Source organism: Chinchilla lanigera, unplaced genomic scaffold (genome assembly GCF_000276665.1).
Source record: "Chinchilla lanigera isolate Chin_1 unplaced genomic scaffold, ChiLan1.0 scaffold00047, whole genome shotgun sequence".
In the NCBI taxonomy this organism is placed as follows: domain Eukaryota; kingdom Metazoa; phylum Chordata; class Mammalia; order Rodentia; family Chinchillidae; genus Chinchilla; species Chinchilla lanigera.
The window spans coordinates 16569378-16582988 of NW_004955448.1; the positions used below are offsets into that span (position 1 = coordinate 16569378).

The window sequence follows — 13611 nt, forward strand, 5'->3', positions numbered from 1 at the left end:
CTCCTGTCCCCTCCCCTCCTCTCCTCCTCTCTCTCTATCCCACCCTGAGGTGTGCCAGGAGGAAGAGCTCACAAGGACACAACAAGAGTTCGCATCCATGGGCCTCACCAAAACCGAGTTCGCTAGACCCCTGATCTGGAACTCGCAGGCTCCAGAAAATGAATCTGCTGTTCAAGCAATGTGCTTATGCTGTTCATGGAAGCCTGAGGAGAACCATAACGGATGTGCATATGGATTGGAAGTGCAAAAAGGAACAGGAAGGATTATAGAAAATATGCGCTTTAAAAGCTACACAGGGCACCACCAGCGGTACCTTCTGCAGATTTTGCAGGGCAGCGGAAGAACACAGTCCGATGACCTTGAGTTTGAGGAGGGATTGGGAAGATATGGGTAGCCAGTGCGCAGTCTGTCGGTGTATCTGGACCCGTAAACTGCTGATTATGAAGAGGCACAGGAAACCTGGTGCCTTGATACTAAATGGCGTAAGTACACACTGATTCCAGCTGCCCTCCAGAGCAGCTCTCTCACGAAAATGAGTCAGAGAGGTCACACTTTCGTAATTAGAGCCCTACTTTGGAATGCCTGCTTCCTCCATGTCTGCGAGAGGGTAACAAAAAAACTTTTAAAACGTTTCACCTTAGAACTGCAGTACATCACTTCCACTCCGCTCCCCTAACCCTGCCCAATGAAGAAGCAATGCATATCTTATGTTGTAATCACTACCATACAAGATATCACATCTCTGTAAGAGATGTCCCCAAGGGGGAAAGGAGAAAACAAACAATCAGAAAGGGCAACAACTGCCTAAATATTTCAGTATCCCAAAGCCGGGTGTCAACCTCTAAAAAGCAAGCTCTTTCATGAGTATTGTTCTTCTCCAGGGATGCACCCTTGGTTTGAATCCATTTTTAAAAATCATGAGACGGATGTCAGACCTAGGCATGAGTGTGATTCCTCCGGCCACAAGAATTGTTTGAATGTGCTCACTAAGAATCAGTTTCCTGAGCCCTAACCCAGATATAATACAGAAAAGTAAATAAAACTTGTGGTCTGTGACAACATTCCCAACCAATAATGCTCACCTGAGTTCCCGAGGAGCTGGTAACACCACGTAAGTCTAGATGTGACATCACTTCTCCCTCAAGGAAGATGTCCTGAAAGGAAGATATCCTGAAATCAGTCAGGTCTATTTCTTTAATGTTTTTTGGTTGATTATAATATACACCTCTGGAGGAAACCACTGAACTAATGGTTCACAAATTAACCCATGTGATAGAGTTCGCAGAGCACACACAATTACCTGTGGAGAGTAAATGTTTCCTCTTACATGAGAACACAGAACCTTGATAAAGAGCGAAGTAAGAGATACAGTCGATGATAAGCAACAGGGAGGCAGACTGCGGAGGTGGGAAGGAGCAGGGGAGGGAGGGGAGGGAGGGGAAGTAAATTGCTCATATGTAGTGTGTACGTGTAACCCGTTCCCAACAGTGAGGGCAGTGACCACGTACCACATACACATATGTCACTAAAAAAGACAGGCTAAAAAGTTCATTTCACAAAAACCTTAAAATATTGAAAGCTAAACAGAAATTAAAAGCTCAAAGGAGTCTGTTTCATAGCTTTTGAGTTTGGCTAGTTACTTATTTTCTCTACCCTTTTCCTCTATTAAACAAAGGTAATTAGAATACAAAACTTACGCGCTAATCGTGATTATTACGTATGATAAGTAAAGCACTAAGCACAATGCGTAGCACCAAGCGTTTGGTAGATGCTTGCTATTGAATTATCACTATTGTTTCTGATGGGGTAAGTGAGGTGAAGCGGCAGAAATGAGGGAGAAACCTTTAAAGCCACACCTCTGCACAGTCTTTAAAAGGTCTTTCGGTAAAGGGAGGGACATAGGAGATCTGGAGACGAGGGAGAGGGAAAGAGCGGGAGAGGAATGGCAATTAAAGGAAATACGCTGAGTGTACGCAACCGCTCCCAAAGACAAATGCCAACGCTGTGTCCTAAAACACACGCTAATAAATTCTTTATGAGGCAGGTCGTCTGAAGTCAGAAGACCAAGTTTAAATCTAAATTCTGCCATTAGTAAAACCAGGGACAATTTATTAAAAATCTTTACCACTATTCTGCAGTCTGACAAAAATATACTTAAAAAAAAGACAAAATGAGATGATATGTGTAAAATATTTAAGATGGCGCCTCATCCTCCATGGAATATTATAATTATGAGGCAATAAGTCATTCAGCAATTCTTCACAAAATACCATTAGCAGATCTATTACAAAGTGAAATGCATGAAAATATGCTGACTTTCTTGGAATACTCAAGCATATAAATGGTGATTCTTCAATCAGTAAATGTTTAAATATTTATAAATAAATTCTAGTAAGAGACACAGCCACTAATGCCCTTAAAATACACCCCCTTATTCCAAACACAGTTACTGCCACTTTCTGAAGCAGTTCTGAAATGTCCTCGTTCGTGCTTTTACAAAGTGTGATCAAGGGGCTGGGGATTTAGCTCAGCGGCACAGCGCCTGCCTGGCAAGCATCACCGTCGATTCCCGGTACCGGAAAAAAAAACTAAAAAAAAAAAAAAAAAGTGATCAAAACTCAGTGAGAGTCATCTAAATGAAGGAAGCTCACAAAGATATCACAGCGCGTCCTCGTGTGCTTGATCCACCTGACTGAGAACCGTGAGACCGCTGGCTATTCCCAAAAGCCGTGACCACGGCAGGCAAAAGCTTCCCACTGATCCGGAGCATTGCGGCAGCCACAACAGCGCAGCTAAAAGCACGAAGGACAAATGCTTCAGACCGTGGCAAGAACGCCTGGGTGGGGACGCGCAGGGGAATTAATAACTGTGTGTTTTCCAGGGGATAATCTTTCTTTGACCACGCCCCATCGTTCCTCTGCTGGGGAAGAGTCCTGGGTGCCATGGAATGTATTTGTTCTTACATTCCATAAGCACGAGTTTAAAAATTAACAGCCTTAAGTTCAACAGAGACTGGACACCGAGGAAGAAGCTGCGTGGCTGCCTCAGGGGCCAGCAGCGTCTGAGCTGCAGGCCAACGGCAAGCGGTTTCCGCCAGAACCAGGATTACAACCTAGATCAAGATCTGCAGTTTGTTTCTTGTTCGGGAATCAGAACGAGTCTCATAAAAATAGACACATGAGCGACACAAGCTTACATAGCACATCCTGAGGCCTGGAGTCCATCTGAATAGCTGCCCAAAGTTGGTGTAAACCTGGTTTTAAATGACTGCTAAATTGCCTGTCACCTGGAGTACTTGGCAGGTTTTTGTATGTTTACATTCGTCTCTGTAGTCACTAATATAAAATAGTCATATTGTGTTCTGGATTTTCACTTTAATATTTCCCCTAAATATTCTTTCAATTCTTGACATGATAGAAATGCTCAGAAAGTCATATAAGCAAAATCATTCATCAAAATGGTCAGTTTTCAGTGGAATCGAAGCAATTTCTTTGAAAGTATTTCTGTAGTCCAGGTATATTTGATCAATAAAAACAAGTCCATATTTAATAGCAAAGTGATAAAATGATCTCCCAAACGCTACATGTCTAGGTTAATGTACTCGGGGCAGCCATCACCGCTGTGTAAGACAGGGAACGTCCTACCCCATTTTCCTCGGCTTACCTCGGAGCAGCTTTCTTTCAGGGCTGGAGGTTTGGGCACGTGTTGAGTCCTGCTGGTCCCTTTCACAGAACTGCCCTCTGCTTTGGTTTCATCTGGATTAACCTCCTTTATGAACCCGTGGGCCACGTCCAAAATCCTGGATAACACTTGAGATCTGGCCTATTAGGAAAGGGAAAGTGTGACCGAACATCCCAGCAGACATACATGAGAGTCAGCCTAAGTAATTTATAAACTTTAAGTCAAATTCTTGGCATTCTGTGATCCACAAAATTCAATGAATTCCAATTAATATTTCAACAATCAGATTGTCGTTTTCACTGGCCAGTGTAATAGTGCCAGCTGCCGTCTCTGAGGGCTCTTACTTGGACTGGTGCCATTCTAAACCTTTTGAGAACATTGTATCATTTAACCCTCGGGATAGCTCAGTGTAACTTTGTACCTCTTTATCAGAAGTACAGAAACTAAAGCTTGGGGTGTTTTACAAGCTGGTCACGTAATGAGTGGGTGACGGGGCAGGAAAGTGACCCCAGCTACAATTCTGACTCACGGCGTTTCCACTATGCTGATCCCGCATGTCGATATTCTGTGCACAAAGCTGCTATCCCCTGGGACCCTGAACAAGCAGCAGTGAGTATTCCTTAGTGATAAGAGTTTGGTATAAATCTGGACTTAAAAGTGTACACTGTCCAAACGTGTCTCCGAAAGTGCTGCATGCACGGAGCGCGCGTCAGCTCCAGCCGGTCCTCACTGTCGCGTTTGCTCCGAAGCGTCGCTTGCAGGAGGGTCTGTCCCCTTCCATCGTCTCTGTCGGGCAGTTGTCAGCTTCTCCTTGAGTCTCGCCAAGGTGTTCCCTGGGGTCCAGAAGCCCGTTCCTGAGCCTCCCCCTCCTAACGTTAGGAATCATCCTCCCTTGCTGGGATTTAACCTGCTGAGAAGCTCCTCACCAACACCAGGCGAATTTTGCATCATTTCTGGCTTCTCTATAACCCATCCAAACACATAAGCTCCCAAAAGAAAAACTCATATTTAAAAAGAGAAAGTTTTACATGGCTGCCATACCACCTAACAAATAGTGTGTGGTAAAAGTGAATTCGAGGCAGAAGGAGAAGTGTTGCATAGTTAGTAAATAACTGAGAAAGATTATTTTAAAAAATTATTTTGGACGTGCTCAGAAGGGCTGCTGAGGAGCAGGCAGACCTCGCGAAGACCCGGTTCTCCACAAGGTCTCTGCACAGCGCCTGTTCTGATCTGCCTGAGGACAGCACCTGAGCTGGAACTAAAATCCGCGGGGAAGAGCCAGCAGCATCCAAGGCTGTCTGAGAACCCGGCATTAGGACGGTACGAAATACGTAGGGCTTTGTGTTAGCAAATGTCTTCAAGACAGAAAAAAATACAGCAAGGATCTGAAGTAAGTATTTTGTACTCTTATGCATGTACATTTATTTCACAGGTTTCATCTAGTTACCAATTTAAATAGCCACAATCGCACTGAAACTTTCCAGTTATGACCTTTTGAAAATCTATTAAAATTCTCTAGAGTCTGACTCTGGAAAAAAAATATCAGTGAATATCAACCTAACCAGTGATGTTCAAGTATGAGACTGAGTTAATAAAATACCCATGAAATGTGATAAACATGATCTATGTACATATATTGCTATCCACACCGTGTACAGACCTATATTGTCTGCTCCAAAATTGCCTTATTATAAAGCACAGTAGAGCAGTATAAGCCTGATTTCAAATTACTTAAAAAGGTATTAATTTCAAAGGCACTTACAATGTTGTTTTAATTTTATATTTACAATATATCAAAATCAAGAGTATGACTTTTATATGGAGTTCGTAAGATAGGAATTATCAAGTGTATGTTTATTTAAATAACACAAAACAAAGATTATTCCTTTCCTAAATTAATCCTGCTATTACTATTTCAACAAATTTACAACATTTTTGGGAAGTATAGTTTTAAAAACTTGGAAATGGCAAAAACTCACACTTATTTCTAAAAATACAATGAACTTTATAAATATTTCATAAAATTAAATTTTATATCTGAATATTTTAAGCCCTGCTAATTTAAGAGATGACTGAAATAAATAAAATGCCAATAAATAGGTATGTTTTTTCCTAGGACATATCACATTTACTTATTACTTTTCTCCACTTTAAGACTGTACATTTATGTTTTATTTCTCTTAATTGTAAGACAGTTATACAAAAGGTCATAAACTTAGGATTCCCACTATATGGAGAAGAATTTGAAATTCAGAATGCGCAGGTCAGAGTCAAGTGGCCATAAATTGTTGGGGCTGAATTATATTCAAGTCTTCCTTCTTCTAGTCTAACTCCTCTTCCCTAATAAATTCACATTAGCCTACATTATATAAAACATGAACTTTACCTGTAGTTTCCTGAAACTGAACATACTAAATGTTACATCTAATAGATTTGGATATTGTTCCTTTCTTTGAAAAAAACCCACAAAACTATAATTCTGTGCACCATTGCCTATCCAATAATAAGTGATTGAGTTGTTTTATTTTGTTTATTCCTATTCATTTTTATATTTCACCAAGTACATGAAACTAAATTACAGTCACAACACATTAAATTGTAAGACTTGGAGGTTCCTCCTAATTCATATACAGAAATCCCCACAGCTAACAGTCATTAATAGTTGAGACCATATTCCTGATAACTTTTGTTTGTACTTAAAATATCTAGATTTGCAACACACACAAAATTTTCACTTACTATTATTAAGTAATAACCAATGAACAGAACTGTGTTAGATTATTTAAAATAAATGTTTTAAGTATAACATGTACCATACATTAATAAAATATCCTTGAATTTTAAAACTCAGGTCAAAGAATTTTCATCTGCTAAATACGAAAATATACATATAGCAGTGCTAATGCGTGCCAGCAACAGGAAAAAGGGGTTGGAAATGTATAAAATTACCTGAAAAATTGTTCTACATCTTAAAAATATTTTAAAATCAAAGTAAAACAGCTTCCAGGGCGCAGAGTAAATCACATATTTCGCTGTGGGGTAGAAGCTTAAAATAGAGCCAAAGAATGTGATTTACTGCCAGCATCTCCTGATTCCCCTACAGCTCTCACTGCACTGTGTGATGCGAGGATTTCATCTCGGAACTGTTCTAAATTCTTACCTGAACTTTTTTCTTCCCCTTAGAATGATATTATCTTTCAAATTACACTCTAGAAGAATTCGTCACTCTGACAATGTATCATTAATCAAAGTAAAGAGGGTTGATATTTTATAGCATTTTGGAATAGATGACACCTTGTGAAAGTTAAGGTCTAAGAGGCAAAGTTTTCGTTGAGTTAGAAAGAAATGATGTACTTTATGGCAGTGTCAGTGCTTCAGATTTCTAACTATCGTCAGCACCCGCATCCCTGCCTATCCAGGAGTAAACGTGAACGACCATGCTGACGCCGCCGTGCTTCCTTCTGTGACCCACCCGGCTCCACCTCAAGGCAGTTCACCCAGGGCTTACAGACACATCACCCCGCAAGTCTGAAACAAGTGAACATGTCTCCTTCCATAGTGTTAACTTCCACTGATTCATGAAAAACTGAACATCCTATGTCTACAGAAGAATTACTGCATTTGTATTTTCTAGCAAAATAGAAATAAAGGCAGGGATAAGATACACCAATGTACAGAGAAAGAGAGAGGAAAATGCATTCTGGAACAACTTGTGTAAATCTATTGGTGTGATACTGTATATGGTTGGGATTTAGATAACTTTAAAACGTTGTTTAGGAAGATTAAATTCTATACTAAATGTATGAAGTAATATACGATTATAATGTTTTCATGTATCTGGTAAAAATGAATTTAAATTTAATAACAAAAAGTAAAATAAATTTATTGAAAATTTAAAATTATTTATATGGAAATACTTTGCTCCCTTTTAATAAACCGGGCTTTTAACAAAACACTTCCTTTGTGAAATATTTTCTCCAGTTCAGTTTCTTGTTTCACTGATGTCCTTCACTCACAGGGAACTGGTAAATAGGGGGACAGATAACATCTGTATAACTCTAGAGTTGTACTAGTCTTACAGTATTTTCTCTCAACACATTACAGTTTATCAGTGATTAGACACACGCGTTCTTACCAATAAACCCAAATCTTCATAACACAAAAATACCATAAGAAAAAAGTTTAAAATATATAAGTAACTCCTTATAGTACAAGTTCTGTTTTGATGGCCTAAACAATCACACATTCCCTGCATTAAGCTTAGCTAGAAGAACTACAGGTGTAGATGAAGGATCTGCAAGACATTTCTGAAATTAAAATAATGGGTTAACAAAGCACGTTCTTCTTTATTTTAAAGAGAAAAAGAAGGAAAATAGCAATAAAATAGAACAGAGCTTCACATCTGGTTAGCAGGAGAGTAACAATGACTAATGCATTGCACATTGTCCATAGCAGCCACTCAGAGCAAAAGATAGAAGCGTGAAGTACTGCACAAATTACATTAGCAATAACCTTTCTTCTCAGTAAGAGAAATTAGTTACATGACTATCGTGCATGTGTGCGTGTGCGTGTGTGTGCGCGTGCATGTGTGTGTGTGTGTTTTCCCTTGTGTTTCTTCCCCTTTACTCCATCACTTTCACTTTTCTTTTGGACAGCTTCTTCCCAACTCATAGTATCTACCGTACATTTTGCATCTCATTTGCGCTTCCAGTATCTCACACCAGTGAGACAATGTTTACACATGTGGGTCTGACTCACTTCACTTTTGAGTATGGTCTTGAGTTGCATCCATTTACCTATAAAAGTCTCCAGTGTATCCTTCTTTATGGCTGAGTCTACTCCATTATATAAAAACACACATCATTTGTATCCATTACTTTGTTGACTGGCATTTAGGCTGCTCCAAAGATTTAGCTATTACAGATTGTGTTACTATAAACATGGGTGCACATGTATCACTGTGGTATGATGTGAAGATACACAGAAGGGGAATAGCTGGGTTGAATGGAACCTCTAATTCTAGGTTTTTGAGGAATCTCCACGCTGATTTCCACAGTGGTTGCCCCACTCTACACTGCCATCAACAGTGGAGAAGGGTTCCTTTTTCCCCAAAGCCCCTCCAGTATTTGTTATTGGCTGATTTCTTGATGATAGCCATCCTTTCTAGGATGGGATGGAATCTCAGTGTTGTTTCAATTTGCATTTTTTGAATGATCAATGATGTTTAACATTTTTTCATGTATTTATTTGCCTAGTGTATTTCTTCATCAGAGAAGCATATGTTCATTTCAGATGCCCACTTTTGGACTGAGTCTAAAACTAGACCCACGTCTATCACCATGCACTAAAATCAAAATGGATCAAAGATCCAAACATTAAAAGGAAACACTAAATCTGCTGGAAGAGAAAATAGGTAGAAGTCTTAAAGACATACGTTCAGGCAGAGACTTCATGAACAAAACGCAGACTGCATGGGAAATACTACAAAGAATCAACAAAGATCTCACCTTATTAAAAAGCCTCTGAGCAACAAAAGAAATCATCAACAGAGTGAAAACACAAGTTGCAGAGTGGGAAAAACTAGTCAGTTGTCCCTCCGACAAAGGATTTATGTCTATAACATATAAAGAATTGAAAAAAAATCAAGTCCCCCAAAGGAGGCTTATTTTGATTCATGTTTTTTTTAATACAATGATCTCTGTTCAAAGGAAATTACTATGAGATTCATATCACAGAAGGAGCACAAGTCCTCAAGGTGTGTGTTCCAGTGTCTAACTAGGATTTCCCCCGCACACACCTCTCTCAGGGCTGGTTACAAAGAGCTGTAGGATTTGAGTGGCCTCCTCGTAGGCTTTTCTCTCAAAACTTCCTGTCTGATATATCTTCCGGAGTGGACATCCAGTGCCACATGGTGTGTTAAGCAGAAGCACATGTGTACTGAAGAATTAAGCTTTATTTTTAAAGTAAACTTTTCAAAATCAAAAGTCATCAAACCACTTGTCCAAGATTTATTTCTCCAAAGAAACCTCAAAAAGTACTTTGCCAGCATAATTTATTTACGCAATGCATTGGGTGCGTCGCTTTGTGACAAAAGTGTAAGACTCTTGCTGCCCAGAACTATCTGTGCTGAAGCCGTGTGGCAGAGGAAGGAAAGGGAGCAAGGTCAGGCAGGGAGTCTTCAAACCGCCACGGACTGTCAGCAGGGCGAGTAAGACTGTTATATTCCATTTAGTAAAACGTATTTCCAGCATGAAGGTAACATACTTACAAAAATACATACTTTGAACATCCTAATTCATTAAACAAGTATGAAAAAGGTGAGTATTAGTTCTACTTTTCTCAATTATCAAATATATCCTATTTTTAGAGCAAATCTAGTTTTGACAAATCCTGCTTTACAAACAATGTTATAAACATATTTCTTCAAAAACCATAGCCAACCCCAACTTCTGTCTGAAAGATTAAGAAAAATATACTCATAAATGATTTGATCAAAGACTTCATCTATGGTTATGACTAAAAAGAAAATAAAGTTAAATTCAGGTAAAGAAAAGAAAGAAAATTTAAGAGAGGGCAGAAATTTCTATATAGTAGACAACTGGAAATGAAAAATAAATGAAAGAGAAGTCCATATATAAATACCTAAATTAAAAAAAGAAAAGTAAACAAAGAGCAAATGAATATTGCCATGAGAAAATTCACAGCAGAATTATTTTTTTAAATCTAGTTCTGCTCTTCCTATTTCCCAAAATAGATATGTTAGTACCATAAGTAAAAAATAGTATCAATGGCATGAAACAATTACTGTACTTATTGCAAGGTAGAAAGGAATCAAATACTGGAAATTTTCAGATTCACTTGGCTGCAGTTTATTTCTTATTCCAGCAACACATCACTTTAAGTAGAACTTAAGACACCTTTATACTTATCTTCCTGTAAGTGTCTGATCTTCATCAAGTTTTATTATCAAAGATTTATATATTATTATTCCTCCTTGACACATAAAGAGATTAAAATGCACAAGAATCTGGAGATATGCAATTTATTATAAATGTAACTTAGAATTCAATAGCTAAATGATGGCAAATAACACTAATCTAGGATCAGTAATCAGTACTATCATAAAATAATATGAAAATAATGAATACACTTTATTAAACACTTAAATATTTTCAAATAAGACAAGATAAATACAATTGTTCAGAAAATAACATTGTCAAAAATATTTGAAGTACCTAATTCCTAGAAAAATGTTTATAAGATTTGGGTCAAGTAATTGTGTGTTTCAAATTTTATTACAACTTTAAAATATTCTACTTAGACTGCAATCTTAACAGCCAGCCAGGATAGCAGCAAGAAAGCACCACGGGAAATCCGCACCTGCAAACTTACTGTCTATTTGCAATTTTTGATGCCATATGATTATATACTATATTAATCATCTTAGCAATGACTGTTGTTTTTCAGCTAATATTACAGGTACACTGTATCCAGCTGACTTGGTTTCTTTCAGCAATTATTCATATTTGAGCTACATGAGGAAAAGATGATTTTAAAGGCAGTGATTTGAATAACAAATTTTTAGACTTAGCCAAAGAAAGTCTAACAAATAGCAATCAAAATTTTTCATATTTAGTTCTTAAATGAAGTATTGCTCTTGCATCAAAATTAGAAATTTTTATACAACAAATACCAGTGAATATAAAACAATCAAAGCTACAGGAAATCTTGTCAAGCTCTGTGAAAAAAATTAGAGACAACATAGGTGACGTGCAGATTGCAGACTCTCAATACCTGGCATCCATTTCACTGATAAGAAGTTCAGATATTTGCAAACTAGTGATCTCTTTTAACTGGCATATATAAGACTTATTATTGCCTAAAAACTGACAGAAGAATCCAATTTAAGTTTAGTGTGAATAATTTGACCTGAGATAACTGGATTTGGTACAAATAAACCATAAAAATAGAGTTGGGATTGTAGAAATAATCAATTAGAACTGATATAAGCAACAGCAAAAATCCCCAATACTGAATAACATTTTTCACTTAAACTTTTACATGGAAAATAATTCAAATGAAAGTAATTTAGTAAGTTACAAATAAAATAAAATTTTAAGGGGCTGGGGATTTAGCTCAGTGGCAAAAGCTCCTGCCTGGCATGCGCAAGGTCGTGAGTTCGGTTCCCGGTACCGGAGAAAAACCAAAAAAAAGAAAAAAAGAAAATAAAATTTTAAAACTAAAGTGTCTCCATGGCTTGAAATAGTTTTGCCAAGAAAAAAGTTAACAGTCCCTTCCAAAACTGATATTCTGTACTATCCTGTATTAGAATAAAGTAGTATGTACTTTTAAACATCCTCTAATAAAATGAAACCTAAAACTGTAATTTACTGCTTCATTTTCCACAAATCTTTCCAAACAAATATTACTGTACTGCTCTTGAAAGTCCTAAATGCACAGTGCCGTATTATTAACTATAAACATAATGTTGAATGGTAGATCCCTAAAATTCATCTTGTTAACTTTAACTCCACAGCCCCTGAAAAATACCTCCCTTTCGCCGCTTTCTTCTCCCCAGTAGCAATCACTTATTCTGTGTCCGCTTCTAAAAGGTCAGCTCTGTTAGACGCCCTGTGGAAGCGGAATTATGCGCTATTATTTCTTCCTTCCTGGCTTATCTCAGTTAGTGTACCTCCGAGTCCAGCTGAGTACTCTCACCACACACACGGGTCAAGGGTCCCCGAAACCTTCGGAGTAAGGATGGGGGCGATCGCCGGAACCGCGGTGAGCACATCGTGCGAGGGGTCAGAACCCATCCAACTGCACAGTGTGCGTGGGGGTTGTACTCAGTCCTATTTCACCGCAACTGTAAACATCCCTGCCCCCAAAGTAACCTTTTCAATAATTCTTTGAATTCACTGTAATTAATCTGACTTTGTTTTCTAGGCTTCAAATGTAACAGTATAAGAACAGAGTTGATTTCCACTAGTAATTTATCTGAACTAATAAAACCCAGTGCATGCAGCACCCACTAAAAGAATGCTCTTATATCCGGTGTCACTTCTATGGACCTCATAGCAGCCGAGCAAGGTTCTGGGCTTTGTGTACGTGCTTTATCTTTAACATTCCCCTTAGCGAGAGTATCGCAGAAAAACTCCCTCCCTTGGAGACAGATTCCGGCCATTTCTGGGTTAAACCCTGGTACTGCAGCTACTCCCTCGAACCGTCACGTGTGTGCAATATCTCCCCGAAACACTACATCTTCCCAGCGTTTACTGACAGTGCGGTAGAAGGCCTGCCTTCCCTGCCTCTTTCAGTGTCCTCCTCCTTCCCCTCCCCTGAGCTCTGCTAGCACGGGCCTCTGAATGTCACCACGTCGGTTTCTAACAGGACAGCGTCAGCTGCTCCTTTTGGTGGGCCGTCTTGCAGGAGTTCGGGCAGCAGTGTAACTCAAACAAGTGAGTTTAGAATTCTTCCCCGGAGCCGGTCCGTTCTCAAGTCTGCCGGAAACCCAAGTGGATGTTCCAGCTACGAAACTCATCGCATGCCAGAGCTCCGATTTCCTCTGAGTGTGCACCGTGCTCCCTGTTTGACACACTTCACAAGGCACAGGTTTCATCTGCATGAGTACTCTTCCTAGAATCCTTTTCTGCTTCTCACAGAAAAGGTAGCTAAATGTCAGACCCTGAGGAAAGGCTTTACGATCGGCCTTCACCGATGTAGCACATTTGCATACCATAAAATATTTTAATTATCCGGTTTTTTTTATTTTAGAAATAAAAGGAGGAAAATACTAACAGACAGACAACATTTTACAAAATAGCAAAGGATCAGTACAGACAGTACAGAGTTACAAGCAGAGTGGTAGGGAATTAACAAAGCTTGTTGTATTACATACTGACATCTTCAAAGTGGTTTCTCATGAAAACA

At 38.8% G+C, this 13611-nt stretch overlaps 1 protein-coding gene across 11 annotated transcripts in view; it reads right to left on the bottom strand.

The window, feature by feature from the left end:
- The window catches only part of Zbbx (zinc finger, B-box domain containing), a 108593-nt gene that overhangs the window by 52701 nt on the left and 42281 nt on the right, over window positions 1–13611 (bottom strand). For all 11 annotated transcript variants that reach the window (XM_013518646.1, XM_013518639.1, XM_013518641.1 and 8 more), the window contains 2 exons: window positions 3664–3822; window positions 1083–1154 (listed from right to left, as the gene is read on the bottom strand). In XM_013518646.1, the coding sequence (XP_013374100.1) occupies window positions 1083–1154; window positions 3664–3822 (231 nt within the window). The remainder of the gene's footprint in view (window positions 1–1082; window positions 1155–3663; window positions 3823–13611) is intronic.